The sequence below is a fragment of the Hylobates moloch genome, unplaced genomic scaffold, assembly GCF_009828535.3.
Source record: "Hylobates moloch isolate HMO894 unplaced genomic scaffold, HMol_V3 SCAFFOLD_6, whole genome shotgun sequence".
Taxonomy (NCBI): Eukaryota; Metazoa; Chordata; class Mammalia; order Primates; family Hylobatidae; genus Hylobates; species Hylobates moloch.
In genome coordinates, this window is record NW_026652281.1 from 144,955,226 (window position 1) to 144,982,421 (window position 27,196).

At 40.8% G+C, this 27,196-nt stretch overlaps 1 protein-coding gene across 6 annotated transcripts in view; it reads left to right on the forward strand.

Moving 5' to 3' along the window:
• TENM2 (teneurin transmembrane protein 2) overlaps positions 1-27,196 on the forward strand; it is a 1,386,931-nt gene that overhangs the window by 977,883 nt on the left and 381,852 nt on the right. For all 6 annotated transcript variants that reach the window (XM_032158572.2, XM_032158571.2, XM_058440114.1 and 3 more), the window contains one exon: positions 22,783-22,992. In XM_032158572.2, coding sequence (XP_032014463.1) covers positions 22,783-22,992 — 210 coding nt within the window. The remainder of the gene's footprint in view (positions 1-22,782; positions 22,993-27,196) is intronic.

Consider the following 27,196-nt stretch of genomic DNA (forward strand, 5'->3'; position numbering starts at 1 on the left):
CTAATACTTTCTTGATATTTTAAGGGAAGCTCCTCTCCAAACCCCCTGGGCTGTGACAAGAAGGAAAGAAACCTGGACCCTCAACCAGTATCCAAGGGCTGGCTTCATTTTTTCCCCAATTAGCTTGCAAGGAGTTAATAGTAGCTCTGTAGTGCTGGATTCAGGGATTTGTGTGACGTAGATAAGGTTTGGCATTAAAAATGCTAAATAATTACAATTCTGAATTTTCTCATGTTCATTCACGAAGCTGTAATCTTTCCCACCTAGTACTATCACTCTTAGGGTGCATGAATCACTAATTATTGCCCTAATCCCAGGAGATAAATTTCTCCAAGGAACCCAGCAGCAAAGAGCAAAGCCTTGAAACCTACTTATGAAGAAATGTGTCGGCTCTCTTGGAGATTTTTACTTCCCGACTTGGAAATTATGTTGATTGGAGTAAGTGGAAGCTTAACTGGGGGGTTGTTGATCTGTGTTATCATCTGGGGCTGGTGGCGGAGGGGATAAACTGTGAGAGAGAGCCAATTTTATCTCAGTTTGTCCTCTGACTCATGAATTCTGGGTCCTGCAATGGAGTTTTTTGTCTTGCAAGAGAAGCTAGATTAATGCTTGTGTGCATAGTCATTGACTTTATGAAAAATCAGATTACAAGGGATAAATTTTGTATATATTTATGTATCCAAATTTATCGTAATCACCAAGGATTTTAAGCAAGACTTTTCATGGTTTCATGCACTATTGAAATATTTGGTAAGGTGAGAAAGATCTGTTATCCATATCCTTTCTAGATGTTATTCATCTTCTTGTTTTAAGGTATAAAAATTTTCCCTGAAAGCCTCTGATTTGGGCCTTGGATGTAACAATACCAGAGCCCGAGGGTAGACTTTTGACTATAAAGAATAAAAAAAGTCCCAGGGCTTAAGCTTTGATTGAGGACATTTCTGTCTTTGTGGGAAACAGCAACAGAAAAAAGAAGTCCTGTAGCCAAGACTTGCTTGGGTTTTTCTGCTGAGGACAGTCAGAGATTCCTGCAGCTCTCTTGTTTGGGAGGAAGATGGGGAGGAAGAAAAGGAAATAGGAATGCTGTGTTCCTCTGTCTTCCCTTCATTTTTCCCATGTGAAAAAAAAAAGTAGCCAAGGAATTACTGTCTCTTTTAGGAATGTCTCAGACTGTCAGAGTTACATCAATTGATACTGTCTTAATTTACCCTATAATTTTTTTAAAGGAAGAAAGATAATAATATCAGCTCTTTATTGCCTATGTCTGTACTATAGATGAAATGTGTCACACTCCTTAATTCTCTCCCACATTATCATATCTTTGATCAACTCAGTAGAGAACCAGTAGGAGAGGATGCTTGAAATGGTTTTTAAATTATTTCAGAAAGGCTTCCAATTAAGCTATTGGGAAATATGTGTGTATATATATTTGTTAAAATTGTAGGTAGTCGACTCACTTTTCAGAGTTTGTAAGGTTTTGCAAGCTTGAACCACTTAAGTCAAAAGTGGAACTAATAAAAGCACAATTGAACTTAATAATGTCAAGATTTACAGTAACAAATTATTGTTTTTCAGCTATGAAGATATCATTAAGCATATGCCAAGCAATCAGCACATGACTGTAATAGGTTCATGAAGGAAAAGCTTTTTCTAATCGTTTTCAGTGGTGTTTTTCCCAAGACAGCAACAGCTTTTATAAAATGATGGTTATATCTCCTCATTATGGAATCTAATCTCCCCAAAAGACATTCAGCAGCTGCAAAACGCTAGCATCTTTTAGTTGTAAATTGTTTCTTATTATTTATCCCTATTTAACTAAAGAAGAAACGGCCATCAGATGATTTAACAAGACAAGAATTTAGTAGTTTTAACTTTTGACAGCACCCAATTGTTAGCCCATGCATTGATCTCTTTAGATCTTGGCTTAATGGTAATTGGTGTATTTTTGCTTTCATGTCTCTATATACTGTATAAGCTGAGTATGAGTCTTCTAGAAACCAAATCTGCATGATCGGCTCTTTTATATTTCTGTTTAACATGGGATTTGAAGTTGTGTGTACTCATAGAATTCAAGAAATTGCAGAATTAGACAAAAAGGAACACAACCATCCTAATGTGAGTCCAATTTTAATAGTGGTTATCATTATGAGCCGGATTTGTTACCCACAAAGTGATAGAAGAAAGTCGGAAGATGGAAACCTCTGTTTGAGTGATTGGTATTATGATTTACTGGTGTGCATCCCATCACAAACGAGGCTCTTCAGTGGGACACAATTTATGGTTCTTAAGAAAGTGATCGGGCTCGGCCAGGCGCGGTGGCTCACGTCTATAATCCCAGCACTTTGGGAGGCCAAGGTGGGCACATCACGAGGTCAGGAGACTGAGACCATCTTGGCTAACACGGTGAAACCCTGTCTCTACTAAAAAAAAAATTAGCCGGGCGTGGTGGCGGGCACCTGTAGTTCCAGCTACTTGGGAGGCTGAGGCAGGAGAATGGAGTGAACCCAGGAGGCAGAGCTTGCAGTGAGCCAAGGTCGCACCACTGCACTCCAGCCTGGGCGATAGAGCGAGACTCCATCTCAAAAAAAAAGAAAGTGATCGGGCTCTATTTGAGACTGTTCTGTGGAATTTAAAAATAACATGGCACTAATGAGTTTTCAAATCACTCCATGGGTAGAACTCTCGTGAGACAACCAGCTAATTTAAATAAATAAGGTTCTATGACCTCGTGGGAGCTTACAGGGGTGAGACATCCATTTTAATCGAGGCTCAGTTTGAGAAGAAGAAATTTCACTCATAACATACTTTTAAGTGCATTGGCTGCAATGTGATTTTCTGGCGATGTTTCCTTTGTTGCTATTTTAAGGCAAATGTTTATGGTTCTTTACAAGACTTGGCATATTTTACTGGAAAGGTTGAAGCAGTTTCTCCACCATTAATATGGCATGCCTTTCTAGAATGGTCACTCAGAACCAATTCAGCAACAATTTCATTCCATAGACTATTGCAATTTGCTTTTCACTTATTCTGTGCAGACTGAAGTTGTATATTCATGGACATCTCCCATGTAAGTTTTAGATTTTCCACTTTGTAGATGCAAATACTTCTTCCAGTTTTGTGATAAAATAACTCAACAACAGCAAAATTCAAATAAGACCAAAAAAGAAGTCTTACTAAGCTTTACATAAATAGCCGCTTCCCTATCATGAAAACAACGGGGAACATTGTACTGTTGTGAATCTACATTTCTACTTATTCAGTAATTGTACCCCTAGTGCTGTTTACCATTTCATTTGTATTATTTATATATCAACCAAAGGGTATGAACACTAAAAAATAATTTCACATCACCTATATTCCATTTCTTTTTATTTTAAAAGCCCTGAAGATATAGTTCTCCTATAAATAATGATAAAAAGATGCTGTATTAATATTTCAGCAAAGATCTCCATCTACCCACATACTCACAAATAACATATTCTGTAATATATACACATACCCCTCCCTAAATTAACTGTGCCTGGGGCTTGCAAGAAAATCAGGTCAAGCTAAAGGAGAAATCAGAGAACAAGACCAAAATTAATTTACTACTCTGTACCACATGTGAATATGAGTTTGTAGGGGGAAAAAAGGGGCTTATTTTTTGGACCGTCTCTATCCTTGTATAGGTTGAGCACTTTTAACTCTGAAATATGTGCCATGTCTTCTTGCCTGGATGAAGGTGAAAGTTCAACCCTCTCAGCTTAGATTTTTATTAAATTTCATTAAGTCAGGTAAAAGCAGCTGCCTACCTTGTCAATTCTGTTCCAAAACATCTAAAAGCCCTTTTTGTACCTCTTTCTTCCTGGAGGTAAAATTGTGAACACAACCATAATTTGCCTATCTGTCTGAGAAGGGTTTTCTAAGCAACAATTGGCATCATTTTCAAATATTTGGAATGGTTTTCAACCCAGTTATGTCGTATATCTTATGCTATGTGTTAAAGCAAGCACATTGCATATATATGTAAATACAGTAGGAAAGATGCCCCTTTAAATACGTATATTCATGAACCATTTTGGGTTCCTTTCTCTCAAACCCACATTAACCCATCAGTCAAACATACTGCCATTACCGTCAAAATGCATCCAGATTCTGATCTTTGTCGCTTTTGTCACTATCACCCTCATCCAAGACTCAGCCCCACTCATCTCTGACCTGGATTATTGCAACCACCTTCTAATGGGTCTCCCTGCTTTTGCCTCCCTTGGGTTTGTTCTTAACACAATAACAAAAGTGGCTTTGCTAAACCATATATAGTATCTTGTCACTCCTCCCTCAGAACCTTCTATCAGCTTTCTGTCTCACCCAGAGTAAAAGTCAAAGACCTTGCAGTGGCTTCTGAGGGCTCCCTCTTCTCCATCTCTCATTCCACTCCAGGCACACTCACCTGCTTGCTGTTCCTAGAATACACCAAATGTGCAGCCAGCTCAGAGCCTGTGTTGGTGCTTTTTCTTGTGTTTCCCCTAGACATCAGCATGGCTCCCTCTCTCACTTCCACCAGGTCCTGTTCAAATGTAATCTTAACTGGGAGGTCTTCCCTGATGACCTTATATTAAGTAGCACCCACCTCTTGACCTCTACTCTGCCATTCCCTACTCTCCTTACCTTTCTCTACTTTTCCCTTGAAAACACACACACATATGTTGTGTTTACATATGCATATATGCATACATCTATATGTTTGTATACATGTGTCTGTAAATGTATTTATTTATGTTTAATTTGCTGTTGTTTTTGCCATTATTTATGTGTTGATTGCCCCTTCTCTACCCTCCAGAATATAAGCTCCAAGAAGGAAAGGACTGTTTGCTTTTTACTTCATAACCCCAGTTTATATAATAGAGCCTGATATGTACTAGACACTCAAAGAATATGTGTCAAAAATATGGAAGGAGGAAGGAAGAAAGAGAGGAAGGAAGGAAGGATGGAGGGAGGGAGGGAGGGAAGGGAAGGAGAAAGGAAAGAAGGGAGGGAGGGAGGGAAGAAGGAAAGAAGGAAGGAAGGGAGGGAGGGAATGAGGGAGGGAGGAAGGAAGGGAGGAAAGGAGGGAGGGAAGAAGGAAGGGAAGGAAGGAAGGAAGGAAAGAAGGAAGGAAGGAAGGGAGAGAGGGAGGGAGGGAGGGAAGGAATGAGGGAGGGAGGAAGGAAGGAAGGGAGGGAGGGATGGAGGGAGGGAGGGAATGAGGGAGGGAAGAAGGAAAGGAGGAAAGAAAGAAGGGAGGGAGGAAGGAGGGAAGGGAGGGAAGAAGGGAGGGATTGTTCAAGAATCTCTTTTCATGGCTGGTCTAGGAACTCTGATGGAAATTCCCTATTAGTCCTTTTATCTTCCACACAATCACTTATTTCGACTTCACTTAGGCTGGGTACAAACTATTTTAGTTTGGTACACATATGCCACCTCTTTGCTTAAATAAACAACGTGACCAGTTTTCTGGGATCATAGGAGAAATAAGTGGGAACACAGAGGCCACCATTCCCGTCTCTGCCTGGACATTGACCAGTCACCCCTCCTGCCCCCACTTTGCCAAATGACCTGAGGAAATGCATCCTTACCTCCCAAGCAAACATTAATTACTGTTTGCACCACGCTTTGAGATCCACAGATGAAAGCAGTTGTAAAAGCAAAACGGGTTATTATGTTGGGAATGGTTATAGACTCATTTAGCTCTGGAAACCGATCAAGCAGGAATGTTGAATCATGAAACTAAGGTTGGCCAAATATTACACTCGTTATAATTAATTTGAGCTTAAGTGTCAACAAAGTGACATGTTTCCTTTAAATAAAGTTAAGTCCTCTAAGGATGTGTGAATCTATATGGATCTCGATTTTCAGCTGGGAACTGAAATATTTCAGATATGCAGAATGCAGAAAATCAAATGTGTCTCTGGTGGGGCTGGGTGAATATCTGGGCAGACTGCTTATTTTTGAGACATCTTATAAATAATCCTCTGTCTCCTTTTCCCTACGGGGCTGTGACAGGAATGTTCACAAAATTATGGGGATTTAGGACTGGAACTGAATTTAAAGGGTCTACAATGCTACTTCCCACTGAATGCCAAAACATTGTCTACAGCCTTGCTGACAAGAGCCGCTCGAGACTGCTGAAATAATTTCTGGGATGAGGAGCTTGTTACTTTGCAAGGGTGCTGATTCTGATGTTGTTCAACAACTGTTGTTAGAAAGCTCTTTACATGTTTATCCATTTTTGTCAACAAATATTTATTAATCACTTTCTGTGCACATGTACTTTGTTAGGAGCTTTGCGATATGGAAAGATTAAAAACAATGCAGATTCCACAACCACCTAAAGCAACGCCCTGGCCTGGGAGAGAACCTGAAAGGTGGTAGTTATTCAGTACGTATGTGTTGATTGAATGAATGAAAGAGTAGATTACATTCTAGCAAGAATGATACAGCATGTGCCAAAGAAACCATGATACCAGGTGGAACATGTATAAAGGAGAGGTATAGATATATGCAAGATTTATCAAGCTGAATGTGGCTCTTTATCTTAGCCAAATTCAGCTTGAATTTGGCTCTTTTTCCAAACCAGCTTATAAATGTCCATTCTGTTTTTCATAGGACATGGCTAAATTATTTGAGGATTGCTACAATATCCTTTACCTCTCTTCCAGGGTTAAGAACTGCAGGGCCTCGAGTCTATTAAATTATTTCTAGTACACACGTCAATCTGAATTTCTTCCCCTAGGCAGCTCAGTGCCTCAACTAGGCTCTTAAGAGGTCAGCCTAGAATGGAATGGACCAACCAATTCAGACGTGTTCATACAGGCATACAGTACATTGGGTCTCTCTTTCCTATGATCTAGACATGCTTCCCATACCATCTCATACTGCATATACTATTTGTTCGTGGAACCCTTCTCTCCTGGGACATGTTTGATCTTGAGAAAACCCAGTATTTCAAAGATCATAGTTTGGAAGATAAGAGTCTAATGTCATATGGGGGTTGGTTTTATTAGGGGGGAGGGGAGCGGAGTCATTATTTTACACATACTGCATTAAAATTATAGATTTGTAGTCCATTTATATGATTTTCTGTGAAGGCAGATTTTCTTCATCGTTATTTGAATTTTGGGTTTTCTGCTCATCCCCAAACTTAAGTACTGGAGAGGAGTGTTATCTAATAAATAGAGCCTTAGACTCAGGTCACTAACTTACTGTGTGGTCCAGAAAAAGCTGCATTCTCTTTCTGAATTACATTTTTGTAATCAACAAAGTGAAGTGGTTGATCAGAGATATTATCTAAGGTTCCCTCTAAAGCTAACATTCAATGTACTTTCTCCGTAGCTTTCTTTGACTTCATCTAGATCATTCTATGACTTTTGCTAATCTCAGGGACAGAGCTATCAACTAGAAAGCAGTTCTAAACAGAAGCATAGCAAAAGCAAGACACAGCAGGTCAACCTGTGCCCCATCTTCTAAGGCTTATTTAGCATGTCAGAACTGCAGAGACTGGGAAGAAAATGTGAGCTAAGAGCCCCAACAGTCTTTGTTCTGCATCTGTACCATGTGGCAAGTCTTCATAAGAAGAGAAAGAAGCTGGGCATTTTTGCATGTGCAAACCAGTGCTGACATTTCTGTCACATCACTTCTACCATGATGGGTTTTACAAGTTGCCCACATGAACATGTTTGTTCATGTCTGAAATGGCACATCATTGTATCGCCTCACATGCAAACTCCTCACTGACTTTAAGTCTTTCGGCATTTCTACCCTGGTTGGTAGTGGCTTCTTTCCTGGCAACTGTGATTATTTGAAAACAACGTCAAACTAAATCCTTTCTCATTTTCACCCCAGCAATTGCTTGCTTGGCTATGTCTATTTCAGGGTGTCTGCCCATATCTCTCTTTATTTACTCCTTCTCTCCTTTCTCTCTCTTCTCCATAGATTTTCTCATCCAATGCAAAATGTCCTCAAGAAGGTGGGCAAAGGCCTCTCAGGGTTGTAGGGGGTGGAAGGAGAAAGAACCAACCATTTCCTAGTGCACGATAATGTTTCAGTACCACGGAGAGCGGTGCCGGGTGTGGAGACCAGGGAAAAATCTGTTAGTCAGCCTTGCGGGTGGTTTTCAGGCACCATTTGGAGCCCCACAGGTAGTGGAAATGACAAACCTCTACAAAGAAGCTTTGCAGTAAGAACCGCTCTCCCCAGAGCCTAACAGCCAAGCCTTACATCGTCACATGCAAAGAACAGATTGCATCTGGGCCCGGGTGCCCGTCCTAATGTCAGCCCGCTTGGCATTTACCTTCCTTTCCCGGGCTGACCTATGAAGATGGGACAGGCTCTGGGGGCATTGTTCTAGCCATGCAAACGCTATGGCCATTGTGTCAGCATGGAAGAGCTGCCGGTTCCTTTCCAGCTCAACACTGTAATTTTATCAACTCTGGCTCAGAGAAACCTATATTTATAATGCTAATTAGAAGGGCACACATTTAATTTGAGTGGAAGACTATTTGTATCTCGCTGAGCCTGATAGCACAGGGCTCAAGCGACAGCAGTCAGAGGCAAAGCAGGCCTTTCTCCCTTCTCCAAGTATTTGAAACAGGGCTTACTCTTGCCAAACAATTTCTCTGTTGGATTAAAAAGAGAGAGCGAGGGAGAGTGCTGAATATGCTGGAGCTCAGAAAACTTTGTGTTTATCTCCTGCCTGCATAATATATTTCTCTGTGCACTGAGAAAACATGCCTCTTATGTTATCTAATTGTTTCCTGACATATTTAGCAACATTTCACACTCTTTAAAGTGACATTAACATTGCTGACAGTGGAGGTATTTTCATTAGATGGGCTTTGAATTGTAGCCAGGATGCACTGCAGGTCTTCAAATAGGCTTGTAAAAGGTGAGGAAGGCATTATTTATGAAAATAGAGACTTGGCCAACAGTGTCCTGTGGATGTGTATTAATTTTGCTGACTCTAGTCAATTTAGAGTATGTGTGTGTGTGTGTGCGCATATGTACATGCATTTGTGCACACACACACACACACTCATATAACAGCAACTTCTTGGGAGCCGAACTAAAACATCTTCATTATCCAGCATACCACTAGGCTCTGTGTGTATCATGGAAACTCCTAAAACATCTCTCCATCCACATCTTTTTAGCCATAACTAAGCAATGTGCTATTTCAGACAAAAGTCAGTCACTTTGCACCCTGAGGATGAGTAGCCATGTGGCTCATGTATATAGGCAGCATGATTATCACTCTCCCGGTATAAAGTTAAATCCTCCTCCTTGTTTTCTCCCTTCATGCTTCTTTGTGCCCGAAGGTCATTTTTCTCATGTCTTCAGCTGTCTGCCTTGATGCATAGTTTTCCCCGGAGAGTGTCCTAAGTGAGCCTTCAGAGAACAGTACGTTGCAAGCACCCACCTCTGCGGGACCTGAAGAGAGACGTTTGGAGGTTCATTCTGACCTTGATGAAGAAAGTAAGCCAGGCTTGGAGAAGGTGGGTAAGATGCAATTCAGGTTGTGAGTTTCTGCTAGGACACAACCTTACATGGAATCTCGATCCAGTTGTTGATCTCCATACTTGTCATGAGAATAGAATAATATTTAGACATTCAAAGCTGAAGAAGAGAGCTCGCTGCAGATTGTCTAGTCTTCTTGACGCTGCTACCATTTCCAGTCAGCCTTCCTGCCCTACCCTAGTTAAAATTACTCTTCTCTCTTTGCATCTCCAACATTGCAATGACTCTATGTGGCCATACAATGCTTAATTAGAGAGCTCTGAGTTCGTATCTTGGCTTTGCCCATTACTTACTGTATAACCTTTGTCAAGTCCCGTGATCTCTTCAAGACAGTTTGCTCATCTGTAAAGTAGGGATAATAATAGTAACTGCTAGATAGTATTGTTGGAAGGATTTCATAAATTACAAACCATGACGTGCTAAACATACTGCCTAAAACATTTGTGAGTGCTCAAGAAATGTTAGTAAATATTAGTCTCTTCCATGCCAATATGGGCCCTCTTGTGACTGCGACAGTGTCATCACATTTCTTTAAAGTACTGATGCTGCCCAGGTGCAGTGGCTCACACCTGTAATCCCAGCACTCTGGGAGGCTGAGGCGGAGAATTGCCTGAGGTCAGGAGTTTGAGACCAGTCTGGCCAACATGGTGAAACCCTGTCTCTACTAAAAATACAAAAAAAAAAAAAAAAAAAAAAATTAGCCAGGTGTGGTGGCATGCGCCTGTAATCCTCGCTAACTGGGAGGCTGAGGCAGGGGAATTGCTTGAACCTGGGAGGTGGAGGTTGCAGTGAGCTGAGATTGTGCCACTGCACTCCAGCCTGGGTGACAGAGTGAGACTCTGTCTCTAAATAAATAAATAAATATTAAAAAAATACTGGTGCTGTTATGTCATAGTACAATAAGATTGCATGTGTTAACTGAGGCCTGCAGAATGTAAGAAGTTTGTTGTGACAAGTAGCTAGCAGCTAGGTAGCCACAATAAAGAACCCTGATCTCCTAACTCCTAGCCCAGTACTCTTCCTAACTATACAGTAGTGGAGATTTTTCAGATACAAGGCAATGATGTTCGAATAATTGTTCAGGGAGGGTATAAATCAATGCATATGTTATCCATGTCCTGACATCTTCCTAACAACCTAGACCTAGTCCTACTCTCATTTACATTTTCAATTCTAATTTCACAACAATTTATATGTCTTTGAGGGGGAGCTTTTCATGCTTTATATTGGCTACTGGTGGGTAGACTCCCAAGGCATATAATCTTTAGCATCTTATCAAGGACTATTCAATGAGGAACGGGTGGGGTACTGTGAGCGTGGGCAGCATAGAGATGAAATAGTTTGAGCATCTGCTGCCTAGAATGCATGTTTTATCTTTGTGGTCCCTAAAGCACATAGCAAAACACAGATTTACAGTTGAGAATTGTTTGCTATCTGCAGACAAAGCCTTTAAAAAGGAAAGCTTCCAATAATGAGAATGAAAACAATTACCATTTGCAGAGTACTTCACCATTTGCAATGCACTTTCATCTATGTTATTATTTAATCCTCAAAAAGTCCTGTAAGGGGAATAGAATACCCATCTCTTACCGTTTTTATGCATGATAATAACACATACTATTTAATTCAGAAAGTCTATAGAAGTGTCTCATTTAATACATTTAAAATTAGTGAAGTACGTTTCCACACATTTCGCTTACCTAGTAGTTGAACGCAGAAAAGTTAGATGACTTGCCCAAGGTCTCCCAGAGAATCAGTGGCAGAATCAAGATTTGACATTCAATCTGTTTCAATATCAATCACATTGTTATATCAGCACTTGGTACTTTGTTATTATAAAACCTAATTAAATTCTCTGTGCAGTGTGGTATGAGGTCTAAAATCAGAAAACCTAGGTTCAAACTCTTCTTCCCAACGAACTTATCCCCTCTGCAGTTCACTTTCTTCATCTTTAAAATGGGATTAAGATTCTACAACCTACTCCCAAAGGGTTTGTGTGAGATTAAATACAATAATATATGTAAAGGGCTTGGAAATAATACCTGGTGCCTCATAAGAGCTCAGTCAGTCTGAGCAATTGGCAGTATTATTGTTTCTATATACCAGGAACCACAAGAAGTGAACATAAAAATGAGTGAGATGAATTCCTTTGCATCGTGGAACATATGTTCTCTAAGGGAGCCTTTTGAAAATTGTTTCGGCATCGGCATACAGTTCTTTTTAATCTTTCTCTAGCAGTTTTCCCCCCAACTAAGCTCTTACAAAATAGATTCGAGGAGGGCAAGAAAACAGCTCAATGTATCTTCTGCATATTACTCAGCACAGACAGACAACTCAGTAAGTGACAGCATTGCCCACATAGTTTAGCACCTTCATCTGAAATTGTTGGATTGTCTTGGGTTACATTTCCCAAGTAGCTCCTGAAGGTGAGAAGCTTTCATAATTAGAGTGGAGAGTGGAGTCAAATTTCTCTCTCTCTCTCGATCTTTTTTTTTTTTTTTTTTTGGTAGAGTCTTGCTCTGTAGTCCAGGCCAGAGTGGCACAATCAGGGCTCACTGCAGCCTCGACCTCCTGGGCTCAAGTAGTCTTCCCACTTCAGCCCCCCAAGTAATTGGGAGCACAGGCGCACACCACCAAACCTGGCTAATTTTTGCATTTTTTATAGAGATGGGATTTTGCCATGTTGCCCAGGCCGGTTTCAAACTCCTAGACTCAAGTGATCCTCCTGCCTTGGCCTCCGGAAGTGCTGGGATTACAGTCGTGAGCCACCATGCCCAGCCTGGAATCAAATTTTATACAACGGTTGCCTTCTGAAGTCTGAAAATTAACCAAAAAATGTGGTCGCACTACCATGCCTGAAAATCCCTTGCTTCTCTTGGAGACTGACACATTGTCACTTAATAAATCTAACAGCCAGTTTTTCCTCCAAGGAGCACCCAGTGAAGTAGTGGCTTAATATTCTAGACCACTTGGTTAAGGGAAAAAACATACATTTAAATTCAGAATCAACTCTTCTTAGCAAGATACTTACACACTGAGTGAGACACCCAAAACCTAAGACAACAGCCATAGCAGCCAACAATGAAGTGAATGCCATGGGTAGTTGATATACATCCATACATGCTGGTGGAGTAAATTGTTACAATCAGCCAATCATAGTGCTATTTATTATGTACAGGCTCTGTACTGGGTGCTAGGATACAAAGATGTGTATAGTGTACAATCTCTACCCAAAGTCACTCATAGTCTCATGAATCAGCCAGACATTTAGGCAAATACATATGCTAACATGTAACAAAAGCAATGATGAAAGTATGTCCTGGGTACCAGTGAGTGAGGTGATCAGAAAAGACTTCTAAGGAAGGTTGTTCTTGAGATGAGTCTTTAGAAGGTCTTCAAAAGGTCTCTAGAAGGTCTTTGCCAGCCAGGCATGGTGGCTCACACCTGTAATCCCAGGACTTTGGGAGACCGAGGCAGGCGGATCACCTGAGGTCAGGAGTTCGAGACCAGCCTGGCCAACATAGTGAAACTTCGTCTCTACTAAAATACAAAAATTAGCTGGATGTGGTGGTGCATGCCTATAATCCTAGCTACTCAGGAGGCTGAGGCAGGAGAGTCTCTTGAACCCGCAAGGCGGAGGCTGCAGTGAGCCAAGATGGCACCACTGCACTCCAGCCTGGGTGACACAGTGAGACTCCATCTCAAAAAAAAAAAAGTATTTGCCAACAAAGAGAGCACCTTCCGTGCACGGGGAGAGATATGAGAAGGGAATGATTCATATTCAAAAGGACGGTTGTTTCGGCGTGTTTAGAGCATAGGGAATGAGGGAGTCTGGCACAAGATAACTTAGAGTTTAAACTATACTATAGGCAATGGAAAGCCTTGGGAAAGTTGAGAGAAGGAACATGACCTGAGCAAATGTGTGCATTCAGAAAAATGTTAGCTTTTGTATGAAGGGAAGGAACACAGTGAAGGATACCAGTAACTGGAAAGGTAGAACAACAGTCTAGACTATGCTGTCCAACATGGTAGCCACCAGCCAGATGTGGCTATCTAAATGTCACTAAAACTTAATACAATTAAAAATTCAGTTTTTCAGTTGTACTAGCCACATTTCAAGTGTCCAGTAGCCACATGTATTAAACACTAGGGATGTAGAGCATGCCCATCATCACAATAAGTTCTGCTGGACAGCGTCAATCTGGACAACTACACATGACCAGCACAATAATGTTTTTCCCTTTGAGAGGATCTGGGAGATGTAATTAAGCTGCGTGTGTCAAGCAATTAGAAATCTGGTGAGAAGGTATTTGAGGATCCATTGCGTTTTGGAAAACAGTTGTGTCACTGCAGGTAGGGTGGGTTTGTGTCTTTGCAAGAGGAAGCTGCAAAGAAGCACTGCATTTCACCTCATGAAGATGAAAGAGCTAGCATTAGAAAATTACAGAAATTATTTTAAAAACAGACGCTACTCTCCATCTATAGCCTCATCTATATTTGACACCTTCTGAAGTGCAGTGCTGCCAGGAAGATGTGATATATAAACATGCATGTTGTTGGTGAGATATAGAAACGACACCCAAATGCACAGGGTGCTTGAGCTCCTCCTGCAAGAGGCCCTTTAACTGGGGCAGGTCCAACAGCATGCCACCCTTCCAATAAATTATGCATAAGAGCTTGTTCACAATTGGGATAGTTTTGCCAGGGCCATCTGAAAACGATTTGTTTTCAAGAAAATGCTTAACTGGGCTTTCGTGGTTTCAGTGAAGTGTGAGTGAAGAGGGCAATTAGGTCTTCCACTGTAAAAATAAAAACTTTAAGCGAGATGATGCGGAATAGAACAAACCCAGTCAGGCTGATATCGCCTCATTGAGAAGACATAAAAGGTCATAAAGAAAATTCCTCAGGTGAGGTTAAATAACCTAAAACTGAGGTGGCACATTCTCCTCTGAATCTCCTGCCTCCATAAACGCCGCCCAACCCTCTCTTGTCAAACAGATCTCTCTCACCTCTGGGGAAAAGCATGCTGTAACTTCCCCCAGTGACAATTAGACTTGCTTTGAGGAAATTTTGCCTCTTTCTGACTTAAATACCCCAATGGTAGGTTAAGTTTATTTTCTTGGTGTTTTCTTGGGTAGGGGGAAAAGGCTGACTGAATCAAATGTTTTACTTCTAATATCTGTGCAATGCTTATAAACTGGAAAAAAGAGCAACTTAAAAATTGATCACATAACATAAAGTATACTTTCTAAAGCCATCACACGTGGTAACACAGGATTTCTCAACCTCAATACTATCAGTATTTGCCGCTGGATAATTCTTTGTTGTGGGAAATTGTCCTGTGCATTATAGGATGTTTAGCAGCACCCCTGTCCCTACCCACCAGATGCCAGTAGCACCCCAACCAAAAAGTTCCCACACATTGCCAAATTTCCCCTAGTGAGCAGGATTGCCCCAGTGGAGAATGACTGAGCTAGTCTAACATTAGCACTAAATATTAGCAGCCTGCTATCGGAAATATAGAAGGTAGGTTAATATATTTATATAAATACATAATATGATATAAATATAAAATATAAATATTAGAAGTAAAATATAAATATATAATATATATCTGTATTTAAATTTTAAGATGCTGACCGGGTGCGGTGGCTCACACCGGTAATCCCGGCACTTTGGGAGGCTGAGGTGGGCAGATCACCTGAGGTCAGGAGTTCTGGACCAGCCTGGCCAACATGGTGAAACCCCGTCTCTACTAAAAATACAAATATTAGCCTGGTGTGATGGCGCGTGCCTGTAATCCCAGCTACTCAGGAGGCTGAGGCATGAGAATCACTTGAATTTACGAGGCAGAGGTTGCAGTAGCCGAGACTGCACCACTGCACTTCAGCCTGAGTGGCAGAGAGTGAGATTCTGTCTCAAAAAAAAAAAAAAAAAAAAATTCAGATGCTATATTCGTTAGGGGTTATTTTGCATTCTGCAATAATGATTGATACTATAGTCTCCCTACCTATGGTACAGTCATGTATACACAGCAGGTGCTTGTAAACCAACTGGAACCAGTAAGCTAAAAGTCTCATTATTTCCATCTGGGTCTCTTGTCCCTACTGTCTGTCAAACACTGTTCTATGGGCTGTACATATAACATCTCCACTCTTCACAACAACATGTAGAGTAGGTGTTACTATCATCAGAGAGGCTCAGAGAGGTGAACTGAGTTGTTCAAACTCCCAAATAATAGAGTAAGTGGAAGGGCTCAGTCTGCCGGACTCTGAAATCTGTGTTCTCTCCATTCCCTCCTTGGGCTTTGGAGGAAGATAAAACTGGATGGGTTACAAAGTTGGGGATGAATTACACAGCACAGAGACAGAAATAAGGCAGGTATGAAGGGAGAAATAAACATTTGTAAAAGACAATTAGGTATTACATCTGTTGGAGCCCAGAGTTTTATTTGGAGCAGGGTAGAAAATGAGAATGGGTTGGGTTTGCTTGATGAAACCAACTCATAGGTGAATTTGAGTGTAAGGCGACTCTAGGTTAAGGAATAGCCCATTGTAGTTTATGGCAATATGCAAACCTGGGTTCAAATTGTGATTCTTACCTTTGGGTATGTTATTCACGTCCCAGAGTCTCTATACTTGTTGAACAACTGACAGTGTGGGAGATAAGTGTGGAACGGGCATAAGCAAAATCACTGAGGCTGGTGTTCAGCACATCAAATAGGCTGAACAGATAAATGTGCCTTGGCTTAACCCACTTTTCCAGTGGTGGTGAATGCGATGAGCTGGAGACAGAGAGTCTAGCCGGCATTGTTATCAGGGCACCTTGCAGCTTCTGCGCTCGTAGGTCTGGCTGCCATGCCCCAGTGCTCCCTCAAAGCCCATGGTGAAGCCTTGGTGAAGAATATCTTGTCACACAGCCCTCTGAAAGCTGCACATGCAGAACTACGCAGACCTTGAAAAACCCGATGCACTTTCCTGAAAAATATTCATATGGTCTTAATGGCAAGGAGAACCACGTTAAAAAAAAAAATCATTAAATGCAAACAAAAGGAGAGCAATATCTCAGGTATTAAAAATATTTTTATTTGCATGGAGATAATGTAAATTTTTCTTGCTTTTTGACCCCTTCAAAAATAGGGCCTTCACAAACCCCAAAGAGTTAGAGAAAAGTAGATACTTTAGTCAAGCATCTGAATAAATAGCAGATATTAGGAAATATCATTAGGACAACTGTTTAAATCCTCGTGCTTAAATGTAAGTCCTTTTGCAATACTTTAACACAAAAGCCATGTTTTTACTAAGTTCTTGAAGTCACAGAGGATTTTAAAGTTTTGACTCAAGTTCTTTTTTCTCTCCTTACAAATTATTTTTTTCTGTGTGAGTGGGGCACCATGGTTATTTCCAGGAAGAACCTTGTTTCTGCCCAGGATTAATTACCTCCTCTGGGATGACTTCTATTGCGCCTTCCAGAAAAGGACTCATGAGTTTGGGATTCACATCTTATTCATTTGTTAGCACTTTTGTTTAATGTGGAACATAGTAAAATGAACTACTCAAGGCTTGGGCTTTGGAGTCAGATGACTTGGGTTCAAATCCCAGCTGTGCTCCCTGCTAACAGCATGATGTTAGGAAAGTCATTTCTACTAAGCCTCAGTTTCCTTACCTGTAAATGGGGAAGACAATCTTACTAAGTTCAGAGAAAAGTAGTGAATGTTAAAAGAATGTGTATATATATACCTATATATAGTAATATATAGGTATATATGTATATATATTATTAGAATACTTAGTACTTAGTTCTTGAAGTAAAGCAAAATCTATATATATATATAATATATATATATGTGGTAATGAGGTCATTGAACTTACTATTTTGAATAAAATTATTCCTAGTACTTTTTTTGTTACTGTTATCTGAGCATGTCTCTTTGCTTCAACAAATATCCCGACATCTCATCGCTACATAAACCAATTATGCACTGCCTACACAGAACATTCTAATATCTGCTTGCCGTTAATCTGTTGAATAAAAAAGAACCCGTTGTTTTATTTTATTTTATTTTATTTATTTATTTTTTTATTATACTACAGGTTTTAGGGTACATGTGCACAATGTGCAGGTTTGTTACATATGTATCCATGTGCCATGTTGTTTTGCTGTACCCATTAACTCGTCATTTAGCATTAGGTATATCTCCTAATGCTGTCCCTCCCCCCCCCCCCCCCCCCCACCCCACAACAGTCCCCGGAGTGTGATGTTCCCCTTCCTGCGTCCATGAGTTCTCATTAGGAACCCGTTGGTTTAAGTGAATTTTGGGAATTGATCTGCAACATGCCCTCTGTCATAAATTAGTGAATATATTAAAAAGGGTTGGGCAGAGCAGCAATTTCACTAATAATATTTACTGCTTTGGGGATGGAGAGGAGATTGTAGCCCTTTGGTCTTGGGGAACTAAGTCAGGATCCAAATCAACTTAAAGAGCAAAACGGTTCTGTAATTAAGACAATGGGAGTTAGAGCACTATGGTTTCAACCACGGATTGTGTAGGATAAAGTTTTCAGGTATGACTGAAATGGGTGATGAGTGAGGACCTGGAGCATGGCTGTCAGATAAGCACTGTGATCTGCTACCTCTCCCCACTCCATGTCCATGAAATTTCTAATTGATTATTTCACTGTTTCCCACCGAATCCAGGGCTTCCTCACAGTCCTTCTCAACACAGCATTCCACACAGCCACTACCAATCTATGAGAGTTAGCACAAAACTGGCTATCAGTACTTTAAACAGGAAAAAAAAAAATTCATGAGTTCAAACTATCACTAAATTGTATTCATTAGGAAACAGATAAATTAGAAAAAGTTGGATTAGTCCCCATATTTAAGGTCATGGTTAATCCAATCACACAGATAATTAGTTTGACTTTGATTTACATGGGGATCTTGAAAAACACGTACACACACACCCACACATACACAAGACCATATGAGTTTAATGAAAGACATATTGCTGCCTTTGCCTGTTTCCCTTCATTCTTTAACAGGTCAGTTGAACCTGGTTTTCTGTTCATTTGCTGGAGACTCTATACTCATTCAAAATGGAACTTTCGACATAGTTGGAGAGTCAAGGGGCTTCAGTAGTACATAAAGTGGGAACCAGGTGAATGCCTATCACCTGGTTACCTGCCCATGCCACACTGAGCATTTCTGTAAGAGATCAAAATTTATAAAGTGAGCCTATAGAAGTTTCAGTTTTCTCCCCTGTACTTTGGAACCTGTTTGTGTCTGTACAGATGGTCTCTGTCAGTTGGAATAGTCAGGGGGGAAAATGTAGCGTAAGTGAACAAAATTAGCAAATGACATAGCAAACAGAAAACAGCATACCAGGGCTGGCATAGTGGTTCATTCCTGTAATTCTAGCACTTTGGGAGGCTGAGGCAGGTGGAGGCTTGAGTTCAGGAGTTCGAGACGAGCCTGGGCAACATAGTGAAACTCCTTCTGTACAAAAATTAGCCAGGCATAGTGGCTTGCATCTGTAATCCCAGCTACTTGTGGGACTGAGGTGAGGTGGATGTTGCAGTGAGCCGAGATCACGCCACTGCGCTCCAGCGTGGGCAACAGGCAAGACCATGTCAAAAAAGAAAAAAAGAAAGAAAAGGAAAGAGAGAAAGAAAGAGAGAAAGAGAGAGAGGAAGAGAGGAAGAGAAGGAAGGAAGGAAGGAAGGAAGGAAGGGAGGGAGGAAGGAAGGAAGGAAGGAAGGAAGGAAGGAAGGAAGGAAGGAAGGAAGGAAAGGAGGGAGGGAGGGAGGGAAGGGAAGGGAAGGAAGGGAAGGAAAGAAAGGAAAGAAAGAGTATGCCATTTGCTGGGGGCAGATCTAGGGACTGAGAAATTTCCCAAGTAATGGTAGGTACCAGTAAGCAGAGTTGAAGGAGCTCCCAAAACATGAGCTTAACGTGGGCAGAAAAATAACAGGAATCAGACAATTCTATGATGTGTATTCTCAATACACTGTAGTAACCCCAATGCTTTCACTGTGTTATGACTGCTCTTCTATTGTCTGTATTTGTATAAATTAAAAAGCAGCTCTGTCTGTACTATATGAAATGAATTCATGCTGAACAAAATTTCAAAAAGTTCATGTAAAGAATGATTTCACAGCAACTATCATATCAGGCTCCTGGAAAATTGCACTTGAACTTCAGTTCCACCCCAGTCACTCAAAGGAATTTAAAAATTGGCTTCCAGCCATCCTTGTTCTTCAACATGCAGTTTCAGATATGCCTCAATAACACAAACTTTAAAGCCTATTGATTGTGAGTTAAAATCTGTTCCTACCAGAACCTCGCTGCTAAGTGGACGTCAACACCGACTTCACAGTGCCTTGGTCAGGATTCCTCTGAGCTCAGGAGCCTTGAAGAAGGCAGAGGGTAACACTGCTATGAAGGAGCCACTTTGAACTTTATAACAAAATTACAATAAAAACTTTGAACTCTGTCAGATGATAGCTGCTGTAAATGGTTATTCAAAGAAATGTTTCTTATTTGAAATCTGGAGTCCCTTGGGATTGGGAGATGGGAACGCAGAAACATGATCTGCTGTAAATCACTCTCCTTCTTTTATGTCACTTCTTCCCTTTTTTTTCTCACCATGCTGTTTGGGCAAGCGTCATGTAGAATGGTTAGAGGGTGAACTTTGAAATAGTTAAACCCAAGTTCGAATCCTGGCCTCTGCTGCTTAACTATCTGTGCAGTTTAACCTATCTGTGTCTCAGTTTCCTCATGTATAAAATGGGAATGTGTTATTTCATTTTATGGGAATGTATAATAATTCTAAGCTCAAGGGATTGTTTTGAGGATTAAATGAGATAATACATATAAAGGAACTAGCACAGTGACTGGCAGATAGTTATTGTGTAAGAAACATCAGCAGTTAAATTATTAATGATAATGACAGTTATTTTTGTTAGAAGGAGACCTGGGGTGGGGGAGGTATTGATTAAACATTAGCACTGTTTCTGATGAAACTCCAATGTGTTCAGTCTACCTTTTCCGGAACACCCAGCAAGAAAGTCATGCCTTATATGAATCCCAAACAGCCATGAATGAATGGGGTTTTTCAAGTCAAACTCCATTTATCAACTGATCAATTTCAGGAAAGATTTGTCTCCATTTCTATTCTGTTACTGTGCAGGAGCCCCTAACATTTAAGCTTTAAGGGTATCTCATCTCCTATCTCTGCCACCCCCATCCTCAAAGGGTAATGGGCCAATGGTTTGATGCCTTTGCTGCTGTTCATCCTGTTATCTCTCACCAGAAGTCACTTTCTTCCTCTTTGGACGTTTGCTCAGGTATCACCTTTCCCAGCAATCCTTATTTGACTCTAAACCCCCACTCCTACTTAGCCAGGCTGAAACAAGTGTCCCTTTTCTCTGCCCCCACAGCACCATGTCATTACATGCCACTATTCTGCTTTTTATCATGTGGCACTGAAATGACATATTTGCCTGTCTGTCTCCCACTAGACTATAAGCTCTCTGAGGGCAAGGGTGGTGTCTTATTTATTTTTGTATCCTCAATGTCTAGCAAAGTGCACATACATTTTATTGAACCAAATGAACCCGTAAATAGCATTAAATTCACTGAATAATGAATCAGAAAATACAATTACAAAAGCGACAATAAAAATGGACATTCATTTGAGGTGTCTGCTGATGTCTCTACATCAGCAGTACATCTAAAAGCAGGAACACACATTTCTTCTGTCTCAGGTACTTCTTACTTGCATTGCAACACTCACCTGGTCCTCAAGTTTGCTTTCTCAATGTTCTGTCCTTCCTTCCACACCCCCAGATTTAGGACATAAACCATGGGCTGCTTCTCTTGGCTCATTTTCCTGAACTTCCCAAATGAGCAAACCAGCAGGGAAGCAACTGCAAAGGCCCCATGATGGAAGGATGAAGCAGGCAAAAGTATAGGTGGTGATTGTCCTCGCCCAGCAATTTGGCTGCCAGGAGCTCCCTGCCATGTGAAGGAGAGGATGCAGCAGCCTCTGTGTGGAAGGAGAACTTCTTGACCCAAGGGCAGCTCTATGTCACTGAGCACCTTCTGCTGGACTGGCTGCTCCTCCTCAAGGCTAGAGAGTCTGTGCTTTTCTTTGTCTGAAAACCACAGTCATGGTGTCCCAAAAACCACATAATGAAGAGGGTGGGGACATTGGCCAACTCTTTGGGATGCCAATGCATCACCCTTTCCATCACTCTTCCACTTCTACCTCAAACTAATGAGTCTAGTTTTAGAGTACCTTATTTTTGTTCATTCATTCAGCAGATGCTATTCTTTAGGAAGACACTGGAGGTGCAGGGGGTGAATAAAATAAACAAGATGCCTGCATTCAAAGAGTAGTAAGGGCTATGAAGAAATGTAAGCAGAGTAGTTGCCAAAAGCAGGCAGATGGGCAAATTTCAAGAAGACAAACATGGAAGGGTTGATTGAAGAGAAGAAGTGAGATTGTGAATGTTGGCAAGGTGCTGGGGTTGGGGGTTGGGGGTGGTGTCCTGCATAGAGGGGACAGGAAGTGTGAAGACTCTGAAGGTGGAATGGCTTGGCATGTTCAAGCAACAGAAATAAAGATCACCATATTGGCTAGAGAATAAGGGGCCACGTGGAAAGTCGTAAGTGTTACTATGAGAGTGAGGTGGGAGAGGCAGCTATGGGCTGGAGTACTCAAGACAGATAGGTCATCATAAGGAGTTTGGGTTTCTTTCTGCAAGCACTGGGATGTCATTGGAGGGTGCTAAGCGGGCAAGTGATACAATCTGATTCCTCACCTTAAAATTTCATTCTGGCTGCTGTGGAGGTAGGACTAGGACAATGGGGAGTAGATGGATTATGTGGCAAGAGTGGAAGCAGTGAGACCAGCAAGGAGGTAGCTCAGAGAGAGATATTGAGGACTTAGATTAGGACTGTAGCAGAGGAGGTAAAAGAAACTGGATGGTTTCTAGACTGATTCCATTTCAGCTGTGTACATGGATATTTCTGCTCATGTCCTTTTTCTGAAATATGCAACTACCTAAAATATGAATTTAGATTTTGGAGAAACATCAAACCACTGTTTTAAAAAAGCACAACTGGAGCATTTCATTTCTTTCTTTTTTTTAATATTTATATTTTGAGCTGGTTTCAATGTAACTTTCTTGGGATGCTCTCATGACACTCATTGCTGACCTTTGACCCCTCTGTCCTCTTTCCCAGGTCGTCCCATTCCACCTACATCCTCGCCTAGTCTCCTCCCATCTGCTCAGCTGCCTAGCTCCCATAATCCTCCACCAGTTAGCTGCCAGATGCCATTGCTAGACAGCAACACCTCCCATCAAATCATGGACACCAACCCTGATGAGGAATTCTCCCCCAATTCATACCTGCTCAGAGCATGCTCAGGGCCCCAGCAAGCCTCCAGCAGTGGTAAGGAAACTCTGTGGTGTCTGAATGTGTGGTGTTTTGTGAGTGACATTCTTGATTCTCCAGCAAAATGACCACGCTGAAACAAGGGCTGGGGGAAGGTGGTGTGGGGAGCATCAAGATGAAATGCATTTGTCGTTTCGTGGCGTGGTATTTTCAAGATACATTTGTAGAAGGTCGAAGTTACTTAAGAGGTTTTGCTTATCTTAACAGGATTTGGGCCTCCTTCAGTGGAAGGCATTTGCCCATTGCTGCATGTGTGAGCATGCTGGTCTCAAAGGTGAAGTGCAGAGAGACACCGGCATATTGAATTTTCTATTACTATGGTTCTGGTCATAGCTGAGTAACCCTGGACACCCTCACATGCCCAACTTGTGTGTATCTCAGATCCCCTGGTTTGTTTTTTGTTTTGTTGTTGTTGTTTGTTTGTTTGTTTTGGCTTTTAACTTCTATTCCTTGCTTGTTTAGATGATTTTGAAATTACAATGTGTTCCATTGACATCAATACTGAATGTCTTGCCAAGTCTGATGTGTTTGGAGGGGGGAGGTAACCTCTCCTGTAACCCTTTACTTGTGACCTCACTTGAATTTAACAAGTTGATGGTGTGGTACTATGGTAAATACTGCCTCTAAATCCATAGTTCCTATTTTGATTTTCTCATTCACAGAACAGAGAGACTGGACCCAAGGTCCTGTCCCACTTTTGAAGATTTTGTGGCCACTGTCTTGGCTCCCAATCTCTGAATCTTGGGTGGAATTGCCCTGAGCCCAGCAATAATCATGCCTTATTTTGATTTCTCCTGTTGGTGTTATGTTCCTGTGAACATTTGAACGTAGGAATGGGCAATAACTAGGGTTTAACTGTCCGTGGCCCAGGGACAGACAATTGCAAAAATTAATTACTCCTGACCTAAAGGCTTGGGAGTCATCTTCTGAACTGGCCACTCATGAGGTTAATTAGCATATCCCATCCAAAGCAATACAGAGTTTTCCATGCCGAGAGTGGGTCTTGATGAGATTGTGTTTAGGCTCCATCCAGGAGTATATGCCACCCACCATTAGCCTCAACCTCTACAATTAGAAAGGACCTCCCAAATACATTTAAGATGACTCATACTGGAAATGGAATGATGGACTGCTACTTAGGATGGCCCATGCCCTTCTTCATAGCCAGGCCTGATATATTTAGTAAACTCATATTCTTTTTCAAAAAAAATTACCTAATCAAATCTCTCATCAAATGAGCAATCCATTGTTGATATTATGAAGGCCTTTAATCTACCATAAATCTTTATTAGAACTCATCAGAGCTTCTAGTTTGAGAGAAATGTGATTATGGCACTCTTAAAATGACATTACATCATTGGGGTGATTGGTTTATCATTTGGAGAAGAGACATCAATCATAACTAGCATAACCACACAGTAAATGAATTCAACCTTTCTACCGCGGAACAATGACACTGTAATTGCTCAAAATCAGGCTTAAAATGAAATCGGAAAATGCTCTTTCTTCAAATATGATGTTAACTTAATGGAATATATTATGAAAAATCATGTTTGAGGAAATTCTATATAATTAAAAATATGTGGAAATATATTCCCTTTTTACTTTCATCAGAACCTGATTTTAGCTACAGAGCCCTTTTTTTGCTGCAGAGATTATGTTGCATTTAATTGAACTACCTTCACTTATGTTTTGCTGCTTTTTATTTCATACTATGTAATCGTGATGAATATTGTATTATGAAGGACAAGAGGCTTTTGAAATGAGGTGCATCTGCTGATAGCTTTTCAAAAACAGACAATTATTAGGGATAAAATGAGCTTTTAAAAACTATATCCTTTTATGCATATATGGATACTCAGGCAATGATGATTTCCATAAGAGAGGTCAGTTCATATCTTGAGGCCATCTGGAATGTTTTCTTAGCAATAATGCAGTGAGTGATTTCCTTTCTTTTGGACAGTGTATCAGATTGAAACTTGTTGATAGGGTATTTATGTCCGCTTTATGCCTAATCAAGACCTCATTTTGGTGGACACAACAGATCTGTGTGTTCAGAGTCAAACTTATCCATTTTTCATCACTCACACCAATTTGTTCAGCTCTTAAGACTGATAGCAATTTAAGCTTCAGTAACAGGAGAAAATGCCACAGAAAATTTAAGGGTCCATTTTCATCCCAAACAGGAGCTGTGCTGATATGATTTCTTCAACTGAGGGGGTGAAGACCCAATTGTGCAATACCCTTGTTTTCAGCAGGTACTTATCATCAGAGAGTTTGTTAAAGCTCTGGTCAACAGGCAATCATTAGAAATTCTGGACTCTGGCTTAGCTAAAATGAGAGCAAATCGAGTTCGAGTATGCGTGTGCTCACGTCTGTGTTTGTGTGTGTGTGTGCGTGTGTGTTTCTTTTAGAATGGGTTTAAGGTCCGGGGCAAATTGGGGATTCTATCAAGATGTGAATGCAGTTGCCATGAATTTAAATTTGACATAAAGGATTGAAAATAGAGTTTGACATGGAAGATGCAAAGTGCAGAGCTATGTCTGAGTGTTTTGAATTGAGTCTGATGAAAGCGGCTGAATTTTTCAGGAGATGTCACAGCAGAAACAAAGTGGCCATGTGTTTGGGTGTGTTGTGTTTAGTTGGTTAATTACACAGAATTTTTTAAATTCATCTCTTGGCAATGACCCTGTGTTCTGAGAATCTGGTACTACTTTTGTCTTTGTCTCTTTCTTAGGTGAAATAAAACACTTTCCAACACATCAGCCCGTACACGATAGTAAAACGTTATTTCCTACTCTCCTCTTATAGTTGCTGTTATTATTTGATGTTGGTGAAGCCCATCATTAGGAGGGTCACAGTACACAATTCCTGCCCAAGGAGCACCTGTTCTTTAGAAACAAACGGGACATAAACTACAGGAACTAAAATGTTTTTCCCCAACATGAAAAACTCCTCAAAGCGACAACAAAGCTTCACCTTTATGGCTTGAGTGTCATTATTTTCTATGACAGTAGTGCATTCTTTAGTGGATGGTACTAAAACCTTGCCACCTTTGGAGTCAAATTGCTCTAACCCTCTATCTATGCCAATCAAGCAGATACCCAGGTACAGTTAGTGAGATGTTTACAGGAGTGGTGCTTCTCTTCCCCTTAAGCATTTTCTTTCAAATAGCTGAGCTCCAGCGAGTGGCTCATTCTGTGTTCTGACCTTCTGCCAGAGCAGGTTACTCCAAAGATGTTTCTTGTATACAGAAGCATAATTTCAAATCCTATGAAATAACTCATCTGGAAAAAAAATCTAGATCCCAGCAGCAGCATAATGGAGGCGCCTGCAGATGGAAGAATGAGACTACCTTCCACATCAGAATAGGGTTTACAGTTTGCTCTCAGCATCTGATGCAGAAAATATACAGGCAACCACATTATCTTCTGAAAGTACTGGCTTTCCTCTACCTGTGAAACATTGAATTTTAGTTTTCTTTAAAGTTTAAATAAAGGGGCTTTGAACACTCATTAGTAGCATCAAACTATATGCATACGAAATGTAGTAACCAAGATGCCCTAGCCAGGACATCTTGGTAGATCTTATGTGGCAAAAGAGCTGTCCCAGTCAGAGAGTCTCTGTCTGTAACTGAGCACATGAAGGGTGCCCTAACCCTTTTTAAAGAGCAATGCCTTAGTTAATTCTAAATGAAAATAGTATACCAAAATCAGCAGGCTTTGGGGTTGCCTAGGATCAATAAGTTGCCTGTCTAATTTATCTGGCATCATAAAACAAATGAGATTCATTCATTCATTCATTCCTTTTTTGCACCTCCCTCATAATATGTAACAGCTTATAAAAATCGTTACTTTTTTTTTTTTTTTTGAGACAAAGTCTTGCTGATCCAGGCTGGAGTACAGCGGCGTGATCTTGGCTCATTGCAACCTCCGCTTCCCAGGTTCAAGTGATTCTCATGCCTCAGCCTCCCTAGTAGCTGGGATTACAGGTGCACACCACCATACTTGGCTAATTTTTGTGTTTTTAGTAGAAATGGGGTTTCACCATGTTGGCCAGGCTGGTCTCGAACTCCTGGCCTCAAATGACCCACCTGCCTCAGCCTCCCAAAGTGCTAGGATTATAGGTATGAGCCATCACCCCCGGCCAACAATTGTTAAAAAAAATTTTTTTAAGCTATAATTAGATGATACAATAAAGG